The sequence below is a fragment of the Carassius gibelio genome, chromosome A1 (assembly GCF_023724105.1).
Source record: "Carassius gibelio isolate Cgi1373 ecotype wild population from Czech Republic chromosome A1, carGib1.2-hapl.c, whole genome shotgun sequence".
NCBI lineage: Eukaryota > Metazoa > Chordata > Actinopteri > Cypriniformes > Cyprinidae > Carassius > Carassius gibelio.
Window position 1 is genome coordinate 13,852,441 of NC_068371.1, and position 26,971 is coordinate 13,879,411.

The following is a 26,971-nucleotide window of genomic DNA, read 5'->3' on the forward strand; positions in this document are numbered from 1 at the left end:
ACGTTTAACACTACCTTAGTTTGTAACATATATATATATTAGAAAAAAATGCATCGCCAAGCATTATTTTGCAGCACATTATTCAAAACCGTAATATATAGGATACAATATATACAATAATATACATATATACAATATATATATTAGGGGTGTAACGATACGCGTATTCATATTGAACCGTTCGGTACGAGGCTTTCGGTTCAGTTCGTGGTACGCATTATGTACCGAACGGTTCGTTGAACTAATTAAATGTAAAAAAAAAAAAGTGAAATATAATATGCGTTCAACAAGGTAGCCCAATAACCCAAACGACGTAACAGGCAACGCCCCTGACACCCCCGAATAAGAAAAAAACACCAACTTATATGTTTATGTTAGGCTACTCAGTCAGGCGCTCACTCACTCAGTACGCGCTGAGTGAGCGAGCAGTTCATGCACGGTACGCGGTGGCCAATGCGTTTAACAGACCAGAAATAGAAGATCCTCCAATAACCAACAGGTCTGGTGTTTGGGTGCACTTTGATATCCCTTTAAGCTATAATGGTGATTGCAAGAGAGTGGTGGATAAAAAAACAACGGTCGCATCTGCTACATGACAATAGGGTACACCAGCGGGAATACTTGAAACATGTCAACTCGTTTACGCCGACATCACCTTAGTGTGTCAGTATCTGGGAAAAGACGAAAAAAAGGAGAAACATACATGCAACAAACTATCCCCGCAGCATTTAGTCCGACATTTCCAACTGACTCAAACAGGGCAAAAGACATCACCGCATCGATTGGTAGGCTACATTTACGTTACATTTACATTATAGCCGCGGATATGAGACCTTACTATTTACCATTCATTCTGTCATCACCATTATAGCTTACAGGGAATCCAAAGTGCACCCAAACACCAGACCTGTTGGTTATTGGAGGATCTTCTATTTCTGGTCTGTTAAATGCATTAGACATTTTGCAACGAGCCTTCAGCGCGTGCTGAGTGAGCGAGCGCCTTAGGGGCCGTTCACATATCGCGCATAAAAACACGCGGAAAACGCTAGGCACGTCTTTCTCCTCCTTTCCAAAGCGCTCGGGCAGAAGAACCCCTGAGGCATCTGCCTTTGCTAAGCAACAATGACGTGCTCTCTCCATGAAGATGTGGAAATTTCAGCAAAGGATAAATGGATTTGCAGTTCTAAAAAATTGCTTGCAGTAGGCTAGCTCTGCTACTAAATTTATTTCAAAACTGCAATCCATATACAACTATGATCAGCTGTTTCTTCATCTTGCCTGAGCTTTCAACTTTGTTACGAAAGGATGTAGCTGATTGGTTAGTTCTTGTCACATGACCCGCGGTGCGCGCTTGCGGCATTCTGAAAAGTTGAGATGTTTTTACATTTTGCTGTATCTAAAACGTACCGAAACGAACCGTGACATCAGTGTATCGTATCGAACCGAACCGTGAATTTTGTGAACCGTTACACCCCTAATATATACATATATTTATTTTTTATTATTATTTTTTTAATCAAGAAATCAAGAAGAAAAAAAAATTGCCATTTATTAATAATTGCCATACACTTATGTAATAGCAGTTCATTATTTTGTGTGATATTCATTATATTTTTAGACCTATATACTGTACATTTATTTTGACATGCAATGTAATTAATTTTACATGCCATTTAGAAAATGTATTTTAACAATTTTTCACATTTGCGTATGTGCATCTCTTAGTCATGTATAGAACTGGCTATTTATACATTAGGGGTGCACTTTAGACTGTATTTTTATGGTCTCTTTCTAAAAAAGTGTTTACTGAGACCCTCATATTGTTGTGCCAGGTCAGTAGTACTAAATATTACAAACTTACAAGCCTGGCGAAATTGCTGTTTCAAAGTTCAATACTGCCTGCAGATGACCAATGCTGCATAAAATTTAAACAACAAGTGATTCACTGCAGGCCAGTTTTATTAAACGTGCTGGCCAAGTTGAGACTTCCAAAAAATTACCCATAAATGTGAGCTTGCAAGATTGTGCAGCAGACAGGCTATAAAATGTACCTTGAACAAATTTGCATCTAAAAGCCAAGTACTACACGGTTTAGAAGTCAATGCAGCATGTGTCAAAGCACCCTGTGATTAATATGATGCTCTGTGTTCAGAAATGAAACCACAATCGCCTGGCCTTTGTCAAAATATCACCAACTCTATATGCGTGTGCCATTTTACTGTTAATACATAATTTTCACATTGCACCAATTAAAAAAGTAAAAAAAAACTAACTTTAATACTAAATACTAAACAGATATTTACATTTTAATGGGGTTTGCACATTGCTGCAAGCTTGTTTTTTATGCAGCTGCTAGGTTTTACTAGGAGGATGCAGGTTTCATGAAATATGAATAATATGAATAATATTACTGTATATTTTCATCAAATAAATGCAGGCTTTTAAATGAGTATTTTTATCAAACAATCAAGTAAAGAAAAATAAGGCATTCAATAACTGACTGATAACCTTTTCATTGGCATTAATGTGAACATAGGAACTAAACATCCTAAACAAGCCTGATAAAAATGCTAAAAAAAAAATTAAAACAAAAAAATCTGGAAAAATCTCAAACAGACTAAAAGTTTTTTTTTCATCTGAAATCTTCACACACATCCAGATTTTAATAAATGAACAATGTATTATTGTTTTTTTTTCTTATTTACTTATTACTATGTCTGACGCCTTAGAAAATAACAATAACTGTACACTTCTTTAACGACAGTTTAATTGTTAAGGTTTGTTCAAATCCCTTATCCTAAGCACTAAACACTGTAGTAACAGTGATGCTCATCTTGATCTGGAATCTAGCTATTTTAAAGCTATTTTAAAGAACATCACAGTTACCAAAGTCAGAATGCTGAAAAACAAACAAACAAACAGAAGAAAATAAGAACAGTCCCAGATGATGCTGACAGTGACTACAAGCCCTGCAAGCACTGCTAGAATAATGTAGTGTTGGTTTTCTTGCTGCTCCGGGGGAGACGGTGAGGCAAGAAAGCAATGCTATCAGCATCTCACGTCTGACAGGGAAAAACAAAGCGTCGGGTTTTCACCTCGCCCACACTTCCAAACACCTTATGTCTGAGCTACAACTTCCTGTAGCAGTCGGTTTCCACGGTATTAATGCCTTCATTACATCCTGTGCATTTGAACACTCTCCAGGGCGCCATTCGGCTCGCCTCTTTAATGCAGCTCACCTTCCAAGAGCTATTAATCAAATTCAGCTTTTCTGTGGCAAAAAAATAAATAAATAAAAATTAAAGCTGTACAAATAATTAACTTATGCAAATTGACTTTTTAAGAGCTTTGGCTATTTAATAAAAACATGTTTTTGAGCTTTATTAATGTTGAATTTATTAATGCTGGTGGGATGGAGCATCCTCTGAAGGGATAAACACTACTGTCACCATCTAATCCGGAGCCGTGTGTACAGCACCTGATGCGCACGTGTTAGTATATCTAATTAGCTGTAATTAAGTGCTTTCTACAGCCTCTCTCCTTCGGGGCAGCAACTAGTCTGCGGCATATTTATGCTCAGCTTATTTAGGAGACTTAAAGAAAAACCAATTATGCATGTTGTAGCTCACGGTGAATCCGAATTAGAGTTTATTACTGTCTCAAATGTCAAATATATGCACATGCAGTTGCTTGAAATCATTATTTTATTTTTATTTTTCCTGAAAAGGACAGTGTTTAGATAAAAATTCAACATTATGCAACTCTTACGTGTGATGACAAATATTTTGATGAACTGTAGCCACATTTTTTTAATCAGAGGTAATTTGAAAAAAAAAAAAATATCATAAAAAAAATCATACCGACCATTATTTTAAAGGAAATTAATAGATTTATTCAGGAAGGATGGATTCAATTTATCAAAAGTAACAGACATCCATAATGTTACAATTTATTTATGTTTCTAATCAAAACTGCTCTTATTAATTTTCTATTCATCAACGAATCCTGAAAAAAATGAAAGGAATCAGTTTTGACAAAAATATGTAGCGGCACAATTGTTTCCAACACAGATTATAATAAGAAATGTTTCTTGAGCAGCAAATTAGCATAATAGAATCATTTCAGAATGATCATGTGACACTGAAGACTGGAGTAATTATGCAGAAAATTCAGCTTTACATCTCAAAAATAAATTACATATTAAAATATATGACTATAGAAATTAGTTATTTTAAATTGTTAAATTGTTTGCTCGAGAAGGATTTGCCATTTTATTTTTAGACCAAATCAACATTGTTACCAAATGAGTGTGTTTTTGGTTGTAAGGGAATGCTGACCTTGTTCAACATCCCAAAGAAACCTGAGCAGCAACGTGTTTGTTTGTTCCCGGTATTTGGGTGACCCGTGTTTTATAAACAAATTAAATAAAATTTAAGTCACTTTAAAAAACGTCATTGGAAAGCATATTACTATTTATTACCAGCTATCTGCTTTGATTGGTAGTCTTTTCATTTGATCTTTGTCAGTGAATAAAGTAAACAAACCGACTGATATTTATGTTTTATGAATAATTTTATTAGGCACGTTACTTTACTGAAGGCTACCAGGAAAACTACATATTTACTTTGAATAAATTCACAATATTCAATATTAATCATATCCTTAATATCTGAAGAAAAAAACTGCTTTGTTAATAGTTTCTTGTCCCTTCCCACTGAATCACATTACATTAATCACATCAATATAGGATTGTTTTCAATTCAAACGTTTATTAGTTTTGCATTCCGGGTTATTTTGTCAGTCATTTAATATTTCTATCATAAAACTGTTTTTTCTAGCATATTATATATATATCTCATATCACACTTTATGGGTGCTAACTGAATCGTTGCTTTGAAATTCACACTATGCAGCTTCTGTGAACATGAAGCCCACCTACTTTCATCTCAACTATTTTTTTTTTGACATTGCGGAGGGGTGAGTTACACCGTAACAGACCGCCCAGGCAACTCAGATGAGGAGCTCGGTTTAATTTGGGAGCTGTGCAATATCATTGCAGAACCAAAGAAGAGTTAATTCTATAGTTGGCCATTTTTATAAATCTGACCAAACTAAAGACTCTTCGGAGATATGAAGAATGCAATATTACTATATGTTCTCAAGATTAACATGAGTTTGGCCGAAACTGTGTGTGTTATGCAATAACATTTAAGCAATAATAATAGTAATAGCTGACTTACCGTTAAGCATAATTACTAGCAGACTCTTTTATGTATTGCCAAAGCTAATATTACCAGCATGTGGCATTTTCAGTATATCAAGACTAAATTTTGGACCTTTAGATGGATGATAATCACATCTGTAACTCAGTGAACAACATGAACAGTCTTCTGATAGATATATATCCATCTATAAATATTATTCTGTTTCTGTGAATATCACTGGAGGCTCTTGTAGGAGGATTTCCCAGAAGTCCTTACATCAAGCAACTCCCAGACTAGAGTTTTCTGCCACATTATATACAGGCCCTGAGCTAATATTAGATTTCTCTATTTCCACTGATGATGAGAGTGAAGAATAAAATGAAATCATATGAACACATATACTTTTTGGAATGAAATGGGTTCTCGTTTCTATAATAAACTATGGAGGCCTTAAAGGCACAGTTCTCACAACTGTCATCATTTACTCACACTCATGTTGTTCAAACCTGTCTTTCTTTTCTATTCTTTTTGGAAATAAAAGGAGATATGTCATATAATTGTGTTATTTTATTTTCATTTTAGTTTGAGTTATTTTAGTATATAAAATGTAATCATTAATTTAAATTTATGAATTAAATGCTGCATTGGTAACTAAATATACTGTTAAATATACAAAAAAAATAAGTGTATATATATATATATATATATATATATATATATATAATAAATGTAATTTAATTTAATTTAATCATAATATATATTATTTCACTTAACCTTACTCATATCCCACCTCAATAGCAGGAAAGGTGTTTTGCAAAATAACATGAACACAATAATAAGTATGTAGTCATTAAGGCCACTTAATATAAAGTGGGACCTAATCATAAAAATATTCCTTTGATATTTTCAAACAATGCTCTGTTTCCTCACCTGTTTCTGATATCAGCTGCAGCATTATTCATTTTTCTCACATAAATTAGCTTTTTTTTTTTTTCTTAGAGGTCTCTCTTTGTACCTCTGTTCGCCCCCTTAACTGGCACTGGTCTGTGTTCCATAATGAATGCAAATGGATGTCGTTCAATACGTAAACCGGCCAAGTGCATGCACGACACTGATCAGAGTCTTTTGCACAAGCTCTTGACATTTAGAGGCCAAGATATTCATTAAGATGAGTGCTTAGACAACAGACCGAGACAAAACGAGAGACAGAAGTGAGGAGTGAAGCAGAGAGACAGGAACAGACAGACGGGGTCAGCAGTGCTGCCCTGGACACAGGTGGATGTGATATTAAACATGGAGCCATGTCGAAGATCCTACTGAACATGAGAGAAACGCCTATGATATGACAGAGGAACCTTCCTCCAGCAAAATAATTCCATTTAGTATCTGTCAATCTGTCCTGGACTCTAATAAGTAGTTTTAGTTGTAGACGTGGGTGGTTTGGACAGAATCTCATATCTCACTGCCCAAGTAATTCTATACAACACAAGTTGTGCATATTTCACAACATAGTTAAATTTTTCTGCAAAATATAATGACAACTTGTAAAGACGATGGTCCGTTGAATTATTTGAAAATAATGCACACCTTATTTTTTTTTCTGCTTATACTACGGTTAATTTTATTTAAGAACAGTGCGTTACCTCATGTTACCTCACTTTTTAGAAATGTCACGTAGCTTTTAAATTGCTAAACTATTTTACTGAGAAAATAATCAGAGTAGTACTAACATTAGCACATTTTTTTTTTTTTTTGTGTGTGTGTGTTTTTATTTTATTTTATTGCTTGCAAGTGTCTTGATTGTATGTGTGTGTCTGTGAGAGAGGGAGCGGGAGATATTTATTTGCTTGGTCATTGTTGTTGTGGGTTTTGGTTATTTAGCTGTATTAGGCTTTATGGAACGTTAAAATTAATGAAATCATTTGGCAAAGTGATCTGGACATGTGATATAGCGAAGAATTACCTGGAACTACGTTTTCTGTACGTTTCCCTGAAAGTAATTGCACACCTTAGAATGAACATAAGCCAATCAGATTCAAACTTTCAACAGCTTCGTCAGCTTTAATGCACTTACACTGAAAAAAAAAAAAAAAAATTGTCTAGAAACTATTTTCACTCCGTTTTCATTTTAGTTTTTGTTAGTCTTTAGTAAATTTGCTGTCATTTCCATTATGTTGTTGTTTATTTATGTATGTATTTATTCATTTATTTATTTTATCTATCTATCTATCTATCTTGATTTTATTCATTTCTATTATGGCTTTAGTCATTTAAACTACGTGAAAATTAGAAATACTGAGTTGACAACTACCTGAAATAAATGTTTATGTTTTCATATTTATTTATCTGTATTCAAAATTTACCATTTAGATTGCAATCTTCAAAGGAGTGGAAAAGGTGGAAATCAGGATAAGGCAAAAGTTACAGTAATAATAAATAAACAAATAAATAAATAAAAAAAGTTAGAAATGTATTTATATTTACTTGCAATACAGATGGATAAAGAGATGGAAACAGTTAACTAAATAACAGTTAACTAATAACAATTTGGTATGTAAATAAATGCAAGAAAGAAAACCAATCACACAACATCATCTTTGCTACTGAATTCGGCACACTCCATTTATGAAAACATAATCATTTTTTTTTTTTTTTTAATGTTCAAAACAATCTTTTATTGCGTTAAAAATGCTTAGTTTTGGTTATTTGAATGTCAGGGGGAAATTAGAGGAAAACATTTCAATAATCTTTATCTTTATCTTGGTTAAGGAATACATGACATGATTTTTGCTTCAATTCTCCCTAGATTTACAGTCCGAACAAGTTGATGCTGATTGCTGCAAGTCAGAGACTGTCTGCAGTTTTGAGTTGACAGATTTCATAGGAAATCACATTGAGTATGATGGTCACAGACCACGTTTTTTTGCTTCAGACTAATTCCATCTAGTCAGAGGATGTCAAACATTTTTGATATTTTGAGCCATTTTTAGAACACATTCTGTTTACAATTTTTCATCTCCTAGCAACAAGGTGCACGAGTTTGTTTTGATCAGAACAACTTTAAAGTCTGGTCGTGTGTTATCCTTAGTCATGGTGTGTATGGCCAGTGTCTCTTCAGATATTAGTTGTTTAGTGTATTTCAGTTTTATAATTTTGAAACATTTGAAAACGTTATTTCTAAGAACATTCCAATAACATCATAAGGATGTTCCAGAGAACATTGTTCTAAGAATATTTCCTTTCAACCATATATTAAATATTAATAATGTTATAAAAACATTCCAGAAACATTACTTTAAAAATATTTTTCGAACATTTAAATAACCTTAAAAAAAAATGTCATGGGAAGGTTCCTTTTTAGATGGGAACCAAAATGTTTGAGGAAAGTAACATTAAAAGCTGAAGATAAATAGGAATAAACATACAAACATAGACAGTGCCAGGCAAATCCTGTTGATTTGAAATATCTATTCTTGATGAAGCTTGTGTAATGCTATGTAACTCTTCCCAGATGACCTCTGTGTTGTCAGGCAGCGATTTACCCGTTGAGCGCTCACCACACAAACAACAGCCTGTTGAGAGCTCAGATGAGCTCATGAGAGGAGCAACAATCAGACATGTGTGCTTAATCAGCTGAATGATTTATCTGAGGACAAAAGCCTTATTCTTTACCAGTGTGTGTGTGTGTGTGTGTGTGTGTGTGTGTGTTTTCCAACAGTTCTCAATACCTGTAGCTTAAATGTTTGTGCTTTGACTAACAGAGTTTCATTAGATTTGTCTGTTTGGTTTTGGGCCGAAGCTGGGAAATCTACTCTCATGATTTGGGAACTGTATGATCCGTATTTTGTGGAATGTTCTCACACACCCATGAATCTGATGTAACATTGATATACTGTCGAGCGGGGAGTGACTGGGGAGTGATTTAATTCATTTTGCTTGAATGTCTGCGTTTAATTTGCTTTAAGTGTCTCAAACTTTGATATGATGTTCCCAAATGTGTCTGCTTCAAATTAATCTTGCTCTGAAATCAACGACTTATCATTAACTTGTGTAAATGTATGCCAAGTACAACTTATGCTGTTGGTTTTTGTTTTATAAATCTTTATATTTTGAACTCCAAAGGTTTTTTTCTCATGAATGAGGGGTTTCACTCCTTTACCTCATTTCTGATTGGTTACATGTTAATGTAAACATATGCAAAGTTAGTATTAATGACTGGATGCTAGAAAAAGCGCTTAATAAATAGTTGCAGAATAAGATGAACTCTTCACAAACTTATGTTCTGAATTACATTTGGTCAGGTACATTACATAAAAAAGTATGTAAATGTCATTGCATTAGATAATAAAACAATTATGCCAAATGTCATCTCTGCAGACAAAAGATGGTACCGTTTTTCTCAGCAATCAATCATTTTTTCTAGTTGAAAAATGGTTACATCAGCCTCTGAGACTGGCAAAGCATGTTTAGCTGATTGGCCACATAGCTAGTCTCCAAGACCGGCAAGTGCCAAAACCCATCTAAGACCAGTGTAACCATTCAATATGTTTTAATCAGCTAAGGTTTGGGTGATTTTTAGTGTATGCAAACTAATGAACAGTAAAAAAAAAAAAAAAAAAAAAAATATATATATATATATATATATATATATATATATATATATTAGATGAACATACAACTAAGCTGTCTTAGAAAAAACTTTCCATGAATGATCTATAATAATGTTTGTGTGCTAATATTTTGAGGACATTATTAACTAGACAACTGTTAATGAATGTTCTGTTAATTTTACTGGAAGAATATTTGTTCATAACTTTCGTGAAATTTGCCAGAACGTTATCCCATCTAAATTAGACCAGCTGAACCATTTTATTGGTTAACTGAGAGCAACAAACCACCTTGGACTGGTTTAAGAAGGGCATTTCATCCGATCAAGAGTCATTATTGCTCAAAGTATTTGAATCAGCTGGTGTTTTGCTGATTTGTAGTACATGGATAAAGTAGATTCTCAGATTCATCACATTAACTATGAACAAAAGCGTGTGGAGGATATTTTATTTTTATCTGAAATATTACTATTATTATCATCATTGGTTTTATTGCTTCACTAAAGAGTGTTCTTTAGACTGTCTCTGAGTGCTTCAGTTTGCTACAGTACACTTGAGTTTTTGATGAGCTGTGAGATCACAGGAAATATATTTGATGTGTGTGTGTGCAAGACAATTGTGAAATGAGAAACGCTATTTTATACTTAGCTTCTTAGAAGATGGTTTGCATTAAATCACATAGGGGACATAGTTTAACACCTTAAATGGGCACATAACTTGAGTATGCATTATGATACAAGAATGTCATACATATCATTTTGTATGTTACATTTAGATGATATTGTAGTTTTGGTCTCAAAATAAAGTATACAGATTTAAAATATGCAAAGGCAGTATACATGGTTATCATCTTCAAATCAAAGGCTTCCTCAACTTTGTGCATGCTAAAATATGCATGCATTTAACTGTTAAACACAAATTAAGCCCATTATGGCAGGAACTGTAGGTGGGGGAAGTGAATGTACAGCACTCTCTCCCACTTTCAGCATGACTGGGGTGCCCTTGAGCAAGGCACCGAACCCTCAACTCCTCCCCGGGCATAAATGAATGCTACGTATGTGTGCACTTTGGGTGGGTTAAATGCAGAGCATGAATTCCGAGTATGGGTCACCAAACTTGGCTGTATGTCATGTCAATTTCACTTTCAGTTAAGCTATGTTTAGTTAATCGGTTTCCAATCTCCTGGCATGTGCCAAGAACCCATCCACTTAACTAGCTTAGTGGACTGCTGTGAGCAACAAACCACCTTAGACTGGTTTAAGCAGGAGGTTTTGTCCAATTATAAGTCATTTCTGTTCAGTGTCTTTTGCTCAATGATATTTAGCATGTATCAAGTCAGTTCTCCTCAAGTTCATCACATTCACTATAAATGAAAGTCCTTGAGCTGTTATGTCTTAATGCAATGACAAACAGACATTTTGAAGCATAACTTATGTCAAAAACCTTTTTGGTGCCAAATTATATCTAATCTGTTAAATAAAACACTGTAAAATAAATGATGTTTTGAAGTTGTAAATAAAGGTAATTGGAGTATGTTTAACAAGGAAATACTATTTCAGTCCTTTTACTTTGATTGAATTATATTGTTATTATTTATGAAATTTACTAGGTATTTCTGAGTAAAAATGGTTTTAAATTAAATCCCACACCGATATTTTTAGTGCATGACACACACATACACACACATACACAGATTCAACAGTTACTGCTGTGAAAGAGTAAGTATCTGAAAGTACTACAACTTCAGATTATTTACAATGAATTTAAGGCCATTGCTTTTGACAACACAAAGCAGATTTGAATTTGCATTGCATGAGTATTCTTGCATTAGCTACTGTATGCGGTTATATTATAGATCATCGATGCAACAGCAGGAATACATACGTAGATGTGCATCAACATCAACAACAGACATGCATGCTGCTCACAGAGATTGAGTCCTTGGAGAACAACACGCTCACAGGTGAGACCACAGGGAAAAGACAAAATAATCTTATTTTAGAAATGCACAGAACACTTCATGTAGACACATCCTGCAGGTCCATTTCAGCACTTCTGTAGCCACAGTCAGCAATATTCAAGCATTCTGCTTTATACACCACCAAACTTTTGCCAAAATCATTTTTTTTTAGAAAAGGACTGGCCAAAATCTCAACATCATAATCCCAACCATCGACATCAGGCTAGAACGAGCAACAAATGTCAGTTTAAGCCAAATGTAACTGTAGAGTGGGATCAAACACATAATGACTGGATTGTGTTATCCTTTCAAACATTCTCTCTTCTTCTGCATTATGTCCCTACCACAGTAATCAGCTTTTACTGGGTGAAGCCCTCAAATGTGATTACTTCACAACAGATAATAAAGAGAGAGAGAGAGAAAGCCTATCTATGCCACAGCATGGAGTATGAATTAAAGCTACACAATAGCCTTAAGGACTCTATAAATCCAAAGCTAAATAGGAACTCATCCTACTGAGTGAGTAGGGCCACCTACTGGGGCTGTTTATATTGCATGAGTGGGTTTTAATTTGAGGCAGAGCTGCAAAACTCTTACAACATGTGGACAACTCATTTAAGAGTCTATGATTGAGCATCACAAGGACAAATGCACAGGTTTCCTGACACCTGTGAGTGTGTAATGATGCAAAATTACGTTGCTAAGATTCAAACTAAATAATATATAATAAAACTGACGAGAAAAGGTTGCATTTACTGTAAAGTTGGCTCCTACAAGTTACTGTAAGTTTATCTTTCTGCTGTGGTTTTCTGTAACATTTTCAGTCAGTTTCAGAAGAACATCGTAGTTTTACTGATTTAGATCTGTAGTGATTTTACAGGATTTCTGCAGATGTGTCCTAAAAAATAAATATATGCACTTTATTATTATCTTTCTAAGCTGGATGTAATCGTAGTATTGCCTTGACATTGTTCAGTCTGAGCTATAAATTAGGATTAGCAATGATAGTTTATATGGAAATCATCTGTAAATCATCAACACTATATTAAAATAAAACTTTTTTTTTTCTTCTTTTTTTTAATGTTGATATGGACACGACTGAGATTTATTCAACTTCTCCAAGTACAACTATGTTGTGCATGCTCAAAAAAGCATAAGTTTAATAAGATCATGCATGTATGTTAACGTGATGGCTTAATGACCTCATGTTTTCTATATATCCATAAATTCTGAAGGCAACTGAAGAAAAAGTTTTCAAAGCCAAGTCCCAAGTCACCAAATCCCTGAATTAATGAGTTAAGATTTTCTCATTGTAGCCCTAAATCATTGGCAAATTATTATTGATAAAGCTAATTACTGATCAATAGGACTTTGAGGAAACCCTTCTGCGTGAGCACGAGCTGTTCTCTGCCAGAGACTAACTGAAATTTAAGCGCTTTTAGCCAGAGTTTACGATGTGGCACAATGTTGGCACTTTGTCCTCACCTGATATCTCCTGATGTGGCACATTATGGAGACTTAAGCCTTTGGTTGTGAACGCCTGGCGAACATCGCTGCAGCTGCGCGAATTTACATCTCCAGCACATGACAGCGACAATAGAAGCGATAAAGAAGTGAAAATCACGACAGGTGTCTTCAACATCCCTCCTGTGCGCAAATCCAGCCGATGCGTAAAAGCGCAAAACCCGCAAGACGCACTCAGCGCACCGGCGTCTCCAGCTGCAGGTGGACAAATGTTTCAGTCATTCAATCGCTCGTCAATGATCAATCACGCTTTCTGACGCACCCGGTTCATAGCAGAATTCTCAGACGGATCCTCTCAGAACGATCGCGTGTGTGATTAGAACAGCGAAACCTCCAGAATAGATCCGGAGCGGCGCGCTCTCAACTTCTGCTGTGTGTTTCTCTCAGCGGAGAGAAAGTCACCCCCCCCCCCCCCTCCCTCCAATATCCTCTCTCTCTCCCTCTCTCTCACACACACAATCTCACACACATTATAGCAAAACAGACAAACCGCACAACCCAGTGGTGAGTATGAGAACACGGAGAAACACGGACTGGATTCCTGATGACTGAAGTTTGTTCTACGTTAACTAATACGTCCTCTGCAAAATAAATAAATAAATAAATAAATAACCCTGCTACGTAAATTTTATTATTAAATTATTAAATTTTATGTAAAAATTATTTTAATGCTAATTATATGTGACACACACACACACACACACACACGCACACACACACACACACTATATATTATGAACTGAACAAGTTCATGAAAAAAAACTTTATAGATTGAATAATTTTTAATGATTTTATCTGTATTTAATGATTTGGTTTTTATTTTTTATAATATTCATTAATTAATATATAAACTCTTTAATGTTGTGTCCATTGGTTTTTCCAATAGCTTACGTCGATCAACAATAAGAAAGAAAGAAAGAAAGAAAGAAAGAAAGAAAGAAAGAAAGAAAGAAAGAAAGAAAGAAAGAAAGAAAGAAAGAAAGAAAGAAAGAATTATATGTATATCCCTCTCTCTCACGCAAATGCGGAAAACAAGGACTGGATTACGGCTCGAGGAGTTGTGCCTCGTGAGTTCTTGGATCTGGAGTCTAGAAACCCAAGCTGTCAGTATCTGATCTATTCGGTCAATGCAGTTCACAGGGTTTTGTATGAGAAAATGTGTGCTGGATTGGCATGAATGTAACTTATTGTGTGTAAGGGCAAATCATTGTAAAATCACAAAATAACAGAGAAAACAGAGAAACAAGAAAGTTAAATAAATAAAATTATGGATTAAAATGAAAGAAAAAAAGGGGGGGGGGAGTTTTTTACATTTTCTCTCTCTCTCTCTCTCTCTCTTTAAAACTATCTGTAATTGTTTCATGTGTTTTTTTTGTTTTGTTTTTTTCATGGAAAAAATATCAACAAAAATGTGAAACACGACTAAACTTTTTTTAAACTTAATTCTCTTCTTTGATTGGTTTATTGAGTGAGCGAGTGAGTGAGTGAGTGAGTGAGTGAGTGAGTGAGTGAGTGAGTGAGTGAGTGAGCGAGTGAGTGATGGATGGGATGGATGGATGGATGGATGGATGGATGTTGTGTAATAGGGAATGTGATACTTTTTTTGTTTTTGTTTTTTTGTCTTAATCTGCTTTCATTAAAATACATTTTAATTTTCTCCCTCAGTATTTATACATCAATAGAAAGCAACAGAGACATAGAGGCGTATTGTACATGCGTGCATGAGCTGAGTATCAGGAGGATTTGTCAGTGTGTTGTTGAGCCTGAGGGAATCTCTCACGAGTGACTCACTACACTGTCTAGTGTACACAGCAGCATCATCACATGTTTGACTTTCCCAGGTCACTTTCTTATGAATGGTTAAACTGTTGTGGACTACACTTTGAGGCTCAAGTTCACCTTTTCCAGTTTATTATCTTTTATTCACTTTTTCATATTTCAATGCAAGCATGAATTTGATTTTTACAGATGTCCCTGCAATACCAAGGTTTTTTTTTTATATTTTATTTTTATTTTTATTATTCTCTATCTCAATAAATGCTGAATGCATCTGGTCTTTTAAAATGGAATTAACTGAAATATTCCATCATATTAAGTTTATAATATGATGAAATTCCTGAATTCCATATGTAATAACAATAATAAATAAACAATTATATCTAATAACAATCAACAAACAATCAAACAAATTAATAAATAAATAGTGCCTGAAGCAGTGTTTATTCAACAAAAATAAAGCCAAGATGGACAAGCCATGCGTGACAAAGTTAGGACACCCTCACTGTTAACATGGGAATTAAAAGGGTAAATAACAGTTAGGCACAGCTAATCTGCTTAAATTCATCCAAAGAACTGACCGTGACAACCCAAGTACTTCACCGCAGACTCTACAGGCCTCAGTAAACATGTTAAATGATAAAGTTCATGACAGTTAAATTAGAAAAACATGGGGAAAGTATGACATATTCAGAAGGTTAGCCAGAAGAAAGCATCTTCTCTCAAAAGGAACATTGCAGCACGATTTCTGTTTGCAAAGTTGCATCTGAACAAACCACAAACAGACTTCTAGAACAATGTCCTTTGAACAAATGAGACCCAAGTAGGGATGTTTGGCCATATTGCACAGTGCCATATTTGGTGAAAACCTAAAGAGCGTTTCAGCACAAACACCTCATACCAAAAGTCACACATGCTGGTGGAGGGCTGATAATGTTGGGCTTGGCTGGTCTTACAGCCACAGGATGGGCACCTAACAGTCATTGAGTCGACCATGAACTCCCCTGTACCAGAGTATTCTAGAGTCAAATTTGATTCCATGGCTTTTCCATCTTGGCTTTATTTTTGTTAAATAAATAATGACACGGTGTGATATGACATTTGATGTTGTTCATCTGAGGTTCTATTTTATAAATTTAAGACCTGCCAACTTAGGACCATATATTATTATTTATTTATTAATTGCATTATTATGTCCTGATACAGAAAACAATGGAATTCAATATGTTGTCCTAACTTTTTCATATGACTGTATACATACATAGATACATACGCACATACATACATGTATGTATGTGTGCATGTGTGTGTGTGCATGCGTGTGTATGTGTGTGTGTGTGTGTGAAAAAGTATGTAGTATTTAAAATTTTAACTCAGTAAATACTAGTAAATTTCACAAATCTTTAGAAAGAAAAGGCAACCAACATGCTGAATTAAATGTGAAATTTTAAAGAAGAAAGGAACAAATAATATTTTGTTGGTTAACATACTAACTTTGAAAATATAATTGTTTGTGGTTGTTTTTATTATTATTATTATTATTATTATTATTATTTTTATTTTTTTACAGGTTATACCCCCTGTAAATGTAATACAAGCACTATGTGGTTCATACACACTGTGCTCATCCATACTGCAATCTACAACAAAATAAGAAACAGATGTTCAAGACTGATACAAATACACACATCAATGCATTGCCCTTGTGATAGTGCATCCTTTACTGAAGCAAAGCAACAGAGAGGGTCTTAAAGCCATCATCCGCGCTCAGCGTCCTGAAGATGAATTACTCTACTCTTTCACCACATGGAAGGTCAGTGGTCTTCCTGCAGGTGCTGTGTGTGTATATCTTTAACAGGAAGTGGCTCTCTGTTCTGCCTGTTGTCCCAGCAACACGTGTCTCCTCTGGCAGCTCAGAAAACCCAAGAATAAAATCAGTTGACTCATATCCTGTGTCAGTATTGAATTTCCTTACTTGCAGTGCAAATGATTTACATTTATTTATGAGTGTTTATTTTTTATTTTTTATAAGAGAGAGAGAAGGCTAAATGATGCTGGGCAGATCCAAACCTATGTCCGCCACAGTTCTGAAAAATAAATCTGTGTGGTACAGTTGATAAAGGGCACAGTTTAGAACATCATGAGTTCTGGAAGCTCAACTCCTGCAGCTCTTCTTCTGGATCGATGAGACTCAATGAGTGTCAGTGCTTTCTTTCCATCTTCACACTGCTTCTCCAACTTGTTCCTGTTTGAACACACACACACAAAGAGTGCAGTGCCTGTTCAAGACTAGCAGTCAGAGAATGTATGTTTGATCCCAGCTGAAATGAGTCCACTCCATGCAAACGGCGGCTGTGAATGGCTGCCTTTGATGTTTCATTCATCTAAGTGGAAAAACTCGAAAGACTGCAAATCCCACAATAGCCTGATATTTTGTCAGGTCTTCTTTTTACTTTTCCATTCCAGGTGCACAATCTTCCGAGGATCTGAAAACGCTTTTGAAATATGCAATGCTGTCCGTTTAACCTCTATGTGCCTCTGTTGGTGAAGCAGCTAAAGCTCAAGACTAGATCAAACAAATCTCTTAAATGAAAGCTGCTCTCGATGAGGTTTTATTTATATCTAACTGGCTCTTCTTCATTCTTCTTGGACTTAATACTGACACTTCTAAATGTAAACATTATATTTGTCAAAAAATTCTGAAAAAGTATCACAGTTTCCACAATCAATATAAATACATAAACCTAATACTATATAATACAAATTATATTAAATATTTGTATATTCAAATCTTTAACAACTAATCAATGTTGTAATCACTATAACTTTAACTAAAGTTAAAAATAAAGCAGAAAAAAAACTTTTTAAATAAATAAATAAATACATGCATAAATAAAGCAAGCCAACAGATTCTATTTGGATGCAACTTCTTCTAGAATCATAATGACAATATTTCTTAAAACTACTATTTATTCTTTAGTTTATAAAACCAAAATATTTACCTTAAATAAAAGCCTTAATAATACATGTAAGATAATTTACACAGGTTTTCACAGTAATTTACCAGCAACTGTCCCGAGCTGTGACCACAAAGGCAGCAGGCAGGAAACATATATTTCTATTTCATGCTTTTACAGCCTCCAATAAAAATCGATCAGTGGCAAAATACTTACGATAAAAGTGTGTAGTATGTGTGAGATACTGGTTGCTGCAAACATTTATTTTTTATTTTTTTCAGATTATATGGCTGCTTTTGAATTTCCACCTATACAGATGCTATTTCTTCCTATAATGGTATATTTACAGCACCTTTCTACTGTGTTGATATTGTTGATGTGTTTTTTTTTTCACCCTTTAATTGCAGAAAATTACAGTAGCCCCTCACTGCAGAACACAAGATCCAGGGGGCATGGTTGGACCCACATCTAGGGGTGGAGATGGGTAGGTTTAGGGATTACGGGTGGAGACGGGTGGGTTTAGGTTTATGTAAGGTGGGAGTAGTTGGATATGGATCCAACCACGCCCCCTGGATCTTGTGTTCTGCAGTGAGGACCATCTCGAAAATAATAGACGCATTGTGCATGAAAGCATCTGCTGAATGACTTGCTAAACTCAAAGATTAAGCAGTAACACTGTTCAAATTTTTATAACACTTTTGGTGTTCCCGGTCAAAAATGACCAGGGCACAAAAATAAATAAATAAATAAATAAATAAAATAGCTTATAAATATCTTGTTATGCAATATAATCACCTAACATCAATCACAATCAATACATGCCATCATGAGGAAGTTTGTTGTGTCTCTGATCTGGGCATGGACGTAGAAGCAGGGCAACAACCCAGCAGCAGGACTGGAATCTGCTTCTTTGTAAGGGGAGGAATAGGATGAGCACTACCAGAGCCTTCATAATAACCTTCAGCAGGCTATAGGTGTGCATGTTTCGGATCAAACTGTCCGAATCAGACTTCATTAGGGTGGAATTGTCCTGAAGTGGGAAAGGGGCTCACAACTCAATACCATGCAGCTCGATTGGGATTTGCCAGAGAGAACCAGAAGGTTCATCGTTGGCATCCTGTTCTCTTCACTGATGAAAGTAGGTTCACACTGAGCATACGTGACAGATGTGAAAGAGTCTGAAGATGCAGTGAGGAACATTACAGTATGTTGCGTGCAACATCATCAAACAACATGACTGGTTTGGCAGTGGGTCAGTAATGGTCTGGGGAGGCATATCGTGGAGGATTGCACAGAAGCAGTGGTTACCTTACTGCTGTTAGGTACCGAGATAAACTCATCAGAGCTGCTGTCGGTCCTTACACTGGCGCAGTGGGCCCTGGGTTCCTTCTGGTGCATGATAATGCCTGGCCTTAGTGAATAGAGTGTGCAGTTTTTAGATGACACTGGCAGTTATGTCATTGCCTGGCCCTCACTTTCCTTGACGGGAATCCAGTCGAGTACCTCTTGGATATTATGTATCGGAGCATCCAATGCTGCTATGATGTACTGAATGCTAGCTGGATCAGCCTGAATGTTTTTATTTATTTTATTTTTTATTTACAGTGATTTTTGGTGTGATTTTGAATCCAGCCTTCCGTGTGTTGATGAGTTTGGTTTCCATTGACTGTTGTCACATATATAATGTATATAAATAAAGATTTTTAAATGTAATATTTCATTCATTGAGATCCAGTGTGTGAGTTAAATGTATCCTTAATTTTATTTTGCACAGTGTAGTTGCAGGCACAAATACATGGACATGATCAACATGCTTCTTACACTGAACACTAAATAATTCACAGATTTCCAATCTCCCCCATTCATTTTCAATGGATGGTCTTTTTTGACCTGTAAAGCTAACATCAATAAGGGCTACAATCATTCTCTATCAAAAAAAAAAAAAAAAAAATGTGGTAGTTGTCACAAGTCGGTCAGGCTCACCACCCAGCCAATCACAATGCACCACCTCACCTGAATACTAATCAGCAGCATCTGTCACAATCACATCATCAGCTCACCACCTCATATAAGCACACACCTCAGTGAATCACTGTCTGATCATGGAACCTATCCTGTATTCTGCGGCATGCATTGATTCTCCTACCAAACCTGATTCTTCTAGACTCCTGTGTTTCCCCATCCTCCAACGTGCCTCAAGCGATTCCCTCTTCCTAGGATTCCTCTCCAGTGTTACCGCTGAGGTGTATGCAAATGTATACCCCATTCTGGTCACCCCACCTGTCATACAGAGTAAGCCACGATCTCCATACCCTGTTCAGCAGATCCTCCGAACTCTCTCATCTGCTCCTCTGTCAAAGTCATTTAAATACCTGCTTTTAAATAAACTACCTGTTCATATTTTACCTTCTGTCCCTGAGTCTGTTTGTTACAGTAATATACCATAATACATTTATAAGTGATATTTGGCAGGCCAGTCATTTTTGACTGGGAACTCTACAAGTGTTTTGTGTTATTTGTTTTTACAAGATAGAAGCATTCCAAAAGTTGGTGATATTGCATCAGAAGATATTTATAGGCAATTATCTGTAAGCCGGTCATTTTTGAACAACACAAGTGTAACAAGGTAGAATAAGATAAATGTTTAACGAACATTAACAATTTTAGTGGTGGAAGTAGTTACCCTGTTTAAACAAAGTCAGTAAATCTTAGCCCGATGCAATAAAATGAAGTAACATTTTCGAGAGAAAATTCTCTCCGGGTCAAACTGAGATCAAAATGACCCGGACACAACCTGAGGGTTAAACAGCATCAGGTTTTCACAGTCAAGGATGTCTCCCATGATGCTCTGTCACCACTTGTTCTCCACGGAAGAAATAAGAGGCAAGGAAAATATGAAATAAAGAATCCTCACGGAGCATCTTGTGCTCCTCGCCCTGTAAGAAATAAATCACATAACCGGATCAACAGGAGGTAGTCGGTGTTCTGGCAGAGCTGCTCAATGCATACAAATGCTGCATCCCAACAGCAACGGCTCCGAAAAGGCACTAATGATGTTCCAGCAATGGTCTGGATAACAAAGATAAAACAAAGCAAAGAAAAAGCGACACGGAAGAAACATGTAGCACACTTTGATGTGCATTTATTTGCTTTTAGCCTCAGGAATGCTTACATGAGGTTGCAACCCTGCTAATAGTTTAGTTGTTCTGTTCTTTCAAGACATAAAACATCATTCTAAGCTCAAGCCTGTGAAAACCAAATGGTTTGTGGAGATAAAAAACTAACTATCATATCTTACTCTCCAGATATTTACTAGTTGTTCAAAATAAACTAGCAGCCCTCGGCCATGACACACTCTTTGTGCTGATGATTTTCCAGCATGTGTGTTACTCTGGGGGCTTTGTTAGCACTAACTAAGCAAAAGTCAGCAATATTTCCTATCTGTTATTATTAGCCAAGTCATGCTACAGGGGCTTTTCTCTATTCAATGGTAAACCATGAGTGTTTCTTAATGTCTAAAGCTTGCAGTCGCTCAAAGGTTTGGGTATGGGTTAGACTTCAACATAAACACACACATGCAAAACAATGCATAGACAAAAACACAGTCAAAATACAGTGCAGTAAAATCTGAACATAATGAATAGAATATAGGGTTGTTGTTGTTGTTTTTTAAGAAATTAATACTTTTGTTCATCAAGGATGCATTAAACTGATAGAAAATTAGCTATTTTAAAGGGATCATATGACGTTGCTAAAAAAATAACATTATTTTGTGTATTTGGTGTAATGCAAGTTGTTTATGTGGTTTATGGTAAAAAAAAAATATATATATATATATATATATATATATATATATATATATATATATATATATATATATATATATATTTCCACATAATGTACATTGTTTCTCCTCTATGCCTCGCCTTTATAAAAAATATTGATTTTCACAAAGCTCATCATTCTGAAAAGCGAGGTGTACACTGATTGGCTAGCTAGCCTGTGTGTTGTGATTGGCTAAATACCTCAACCTTGTGATAGAAATGTTACTCCACTCACCATACTGTGATGAGTGTCTCGGCATGACGAGACAAAACCAACAAATCCCATTACAAACGAGGCATCTGTTGCCTCCAGTGGAGACATAATTACAGATTATAATGACTTATACTTTGTTTTTATGCATTGCTTTGCCTATCGCACTGCGTACACATAAAACCATGTCTGCGTTTGTGTTTTGAGAAATGACAAACAACAATTCCTACTCTACACTGCTCAAAACTAGCGTTTGAATCATCAGTGGCAAATTCTTTAAATAAAAAAACATGTACTTACATGCTCTGAGTCAGTAGTGCCAGACAGTCTTTGCAAAGTTGGAACTACCTCACTTTTTAGATCAGCCTTTAAACACAGACCCATTGTAGGCTATTCTGCAGTTTCAGGATACAGTCCTCCATATAATGCATTACACAGCATCGCATACAGCGTGCTGGAGTAAAGAACGCCATTTGTTTTAGAGAACGACATGGCCAGTGGATTTGACGAAGGACACATGTGATGACCCTGGGCTGGACTTGATGTATCTCCACTGCAGCCAGCAAGGATCAGCTCTAGCCATGATGAAATGGAGGATATCGTCCTCGTTTGAAAGGCCAGACAAAGTAGTTTCCCTTTCACAATGAAACACAGTGTCTCCACAACATGGCGGCAACAACAATACTACAGTGAGAATAAAAGTTAGAATAAAAGAAAACTTCTTTCTTTGCGTGAACATTTGGGCGGCATTATGCAAATCTTCCCACATAGTGACATAGACATATGGGGCTGTGTTTAAATTAGGCATTTTAGGAGAACATGAAAAAGTCTTAACTTTTATAAAGAATATCTCTTTGGATTTGAGACTTCAGTCTTTGCAACTTTACAGATCTTCTTGATGCAACATGAGTTTGTAACACTCCAAAGAGAAAGGAAAAAATTAAAGTGCATCATATGACCCCTTTATATAAATGATGTTCATCAAATAACTGTGATACAAATTATCTCACAGTTTCCAAAAAAATAAATGAAAATTAATCAATAAATTGTAAAATACTACTTATATTACTGCGTTTTCGGTCAAATAAATTCAGCCTTCATTAGCAGAGGATAATTTTTTTTAAATAAATAAACATACAAACAGCCAACTTATCACATATAAATATACACACCGTATATATATATATATATATATATATATATATATATATATATATATATATATATATATATATATATATATATATATATTCAGACTTTGAAAACACCATCTGGATAATATCTGAATATTCAAAAAAAAAAAAAAAAAAAAAAAAAAATTTTATATATATATATATATATATATATATATATATATATATATATATATATATATATATATATATATATTGCAAGTTTAAATCTGAATTACTAGGAATAAGTCAGATAAAGTTGATAAAAAGGTTATGCCCTCTCTTTAGAAGTTCAGAGTATACTTCATGGAAATCTGTGTTGTTGTTATTTTTTTTCAGAGTTCCGAGAATAAAATTTTGCAAAGTCACTGTTACGTTTAGTCGCAATAAGCTTCCATAGGTTGACCAACAAATATGCCCCATACACCGATTCACACACACTGAATCATAAAGCAGACATAAAGTGGAATCAGAAGTAGTTTCATTCTTCATGACTAATTTCTACTGCAGTAGTGAAACTTCAGAATTTGGGTTGTTGTGATACAGACATGACAATTACCTCTACTCTTTTAGCACTCATATTTCATACCATTAGACGCCATTAGAGTGACTGTGTGTGATGTGAGCAACCATTATGCACAGAAGTCTCTCTAAATATGATCTGGATTACTGTTACCCATTACAGCAAACCTTCCTCTACGTGCTTCAGCAGCTACCTGCTGCGCAAGAAGAAGAAGAAAAAAAAAAAAGAATGTTGTTAATTTAGCACTACAGGGAAGAGAAAGGTTTCTTTGCTCGCATTAGTGCTGACTGTGAGCCTTTGTATTATTAATGAACCTTCCATAATTTATGAATCCTAAAGACAAATATGGGCAATTATTGTAATCTGGTGAGAGAACAATCGTGGATCTTAATTTTGCCGCATCAACCTCCATAATTCTGTTTTTTTTTTTTTTTTTTTTTTTTATCTTTGATTGTAAAAGGAACTGAAGTTTCAGATAATGGAACAATAAATTCTGCATTATTATTATTACGAAAATTAGTGTTGATCGCTAAGGATGTTGCTCATATATACTTTTGCCTTGTGATTTGCATTAATCCATAATCATAACTATTTAACTTTGTCTTTGATTGCAAACTTTTTAAGGAGAGCTGTGCTATTGATTTCCTTAAGTTAAGACACACAATTTCCTACTTTTACACAGAAACACAGGTGATGAATCCCTTGAATCAGAGTGTTTCAACCTTAGGATTACATTTCTAGTAACTATTTACTATAGAATTCAACATCAACTGTTTGCTTAGTAACAAATTTCAACTAGAGGATGAGTAAACAATAGCAAAAAAAAAAAGAAAGAATGAAAGAAAAAAACCTACAAGACTCTTCAAAATAAAAGACCAGTCATAAACATCAAAAATAACACAACGTTTCTCAGCTCAGTTAGTAGTTTTATATGTTGGGTTAACTAGCTTTAACTAGCAATATTTATTTATTTATTTATTTATTTATTTATTTATTTATTTATTTATTTATTTATTTATTTATTTATTTATTTTTGCACACTATACATGTGTTGATTGATTGCTTGATTTATTGATTGATTAATGTAAAACATACATTGTCTTTCAACAATACTGCTATAAAATATTTACATTTAACACACACTGAAAGACAAAGCAATACAAAGGTTTTTACACAAAAATGTCAATGTAAATCACATACTGATTTTCAGCCATAATGCTAAAACCATAAAGAAATGTTTACTAGATTAAAAGTGTGACAACTAGCCCCAACCTCCCCTTTTACATAGAAATGATCTGTTTTGAATGATGACATGCTGTTATACAATTCACAAACATCAGTCACCCATCAAGTGAAAGAATAAAGAGATATCAATAATTAAACATATCAATGTATCATGAAAGACTAGAATTAGATGACATTATAAATACAGAATATCAGTCGGCATCTAGCAGTTAGAATATTTTTAAACATTCAAATCACAGCATAATGTGTCTCAAAGTCTAAAATGTCATAGTAAAGTTACTCATTTCTTTTATGCTTAACACTTGGCAAAGCTGTCAGTGTTGCTGCTCTTTCTGTTTAATTCATGAGGGCCTCATGAATATGCAAAAGAGCTGTAGTCCTTAGATATATGCCTGCATTATATCATGAAAGTCAATTAAAGATTAAGCCGCTGAAATAGTAAAGAAAGAAGGGCAGAAGCTGCTGTTTTTCTTCACGGATACTGAAGAGTGATTGTCACTTTCGCGTATTTGCGGAAACAACCAAGTTCCAGCAAATTTCTTTGTTTGTAAATGAAACTGAATGTAACGAAATTTATTTCTTTACTTTCTTCCTTTATAATCTTTATTTCTGTAGAATAAAGACTTTGATACTATATTCGGTTTGCATCTATAATCGCCCAGATTACAATAACAATCAACTAGCAACACCCTAGCAACCAACCATACTAGCCTAGAAACTATATATATATTTATTAATTATTATTATTACTATTATTATTATTTTTTTATTTTTTTTATTATTGTTATTTTTTTAAAGACATATATGCACAGCAAGGCTACATTATATATATATATATATATATATATATATATATATATATATATATATATATATATATATATATATATATATATATATATATATATATATATATATATAAACATAATACTGTAATAATAAAATAATGCTGTGACATAATATTTTAAAATAACTGTTTTCTAATTTATTTTATACCCAAATGAATTGTATTCCTGTTCAGCAAAGCAGTTTTAAGCATCATTTGTCCTTTTTGAATAATAATAATAAATAATAATAATAAATAAAAGTTTTCACATAAAAATATTATTATTATTTTTTTTATTATTATTATTATTATTATTATCATTATTATTATTATTATTATTATTATTATTATTAATAATAATAATAATAATAATAATAATAATAATAATAATAATAATAATAATAATAATAATAATACATAAATATATTTATTCAAATGCTTGGATTAAGTTTTATTTATTTATTTATATTAATTAATGCTTTTATTATGCTAGGATCCATTAAATTGATCAAATAATGTCAACAAATACATCTACATCGTTTCAAAATATTTAAAATAAATGCTGTTCTTTTGGACTTTACAATCATAGAATCAACAAAAAACTAAATGCAACACAGTTATAACAATATGAAGCAACACAACTGTTTTGAACATTGATGATAATCAGAAATCAGATCATGTGTCCTCTTCACGGTCACACTTTTCAATTAGCAAACCGTACGCTTATTGTAGACATCTAACAAACACAAGCAATTCCCCCAGACTTGCCAGTTTCTCCAGTGAAATATCTGTTTATCTTCCTAGTAAAACCTCACAATAGCAAGTGACCTGGTTCAGGTTTTCCCCCGGAGGAGCATTGTTTACTTGTTGACCTTAGTTGAAACTCCCTAAATGACAGGCCTATTTAAATATAGTTTGCATTTTCCTCATTTAATTTGTAGCACACTTAAGGCAAAAGCCAATCCCATCAGTATATGCTTGGGGCAACAATTAAATATTAAAAGGTTTATTTATTTATTTGTGTTAGTCCATGTTCCCCAAAATCAATATCGCCAGAGTTTGCTTGTGCCCACGAGTCAGCTTCTCCTTAAAAACAGTCCATCGCTTCCCTGCCAGAACATCATTCACAGACTTGAAGATAC

The 26,971-nt window shown here is 34.4% G+C and overlaps 1 protein-coding gene across 2 annotated transcripts in view; it reads right to left on the reverse strand.

Annotated features, from left to right (window-relative positions):
* Window positions 1–13,670, reverse strand: part of LOC127996712 (glypican-6-like) — a 247,772-nt gene extending 234,102 nt beyond the window's left edge. For both annotated transcript variants that reach the window (XM_052591977.1, XM_052591971.1), the window contains exon 1: window positions 13,257–13,670. In XM_052591977.1, the coding sequence (XP_052447937.1) occupies window positions 13,257–13,413 (157 nt within the window). In that variant the 5' untranslated portion in view covers window positions 13,414–13,670. The remainder of the gene's footprint in view (window positions 1–13,256) is intronic.
* Window positions 13,671–26,971: the final 13,301 nt, after the last annotated feature.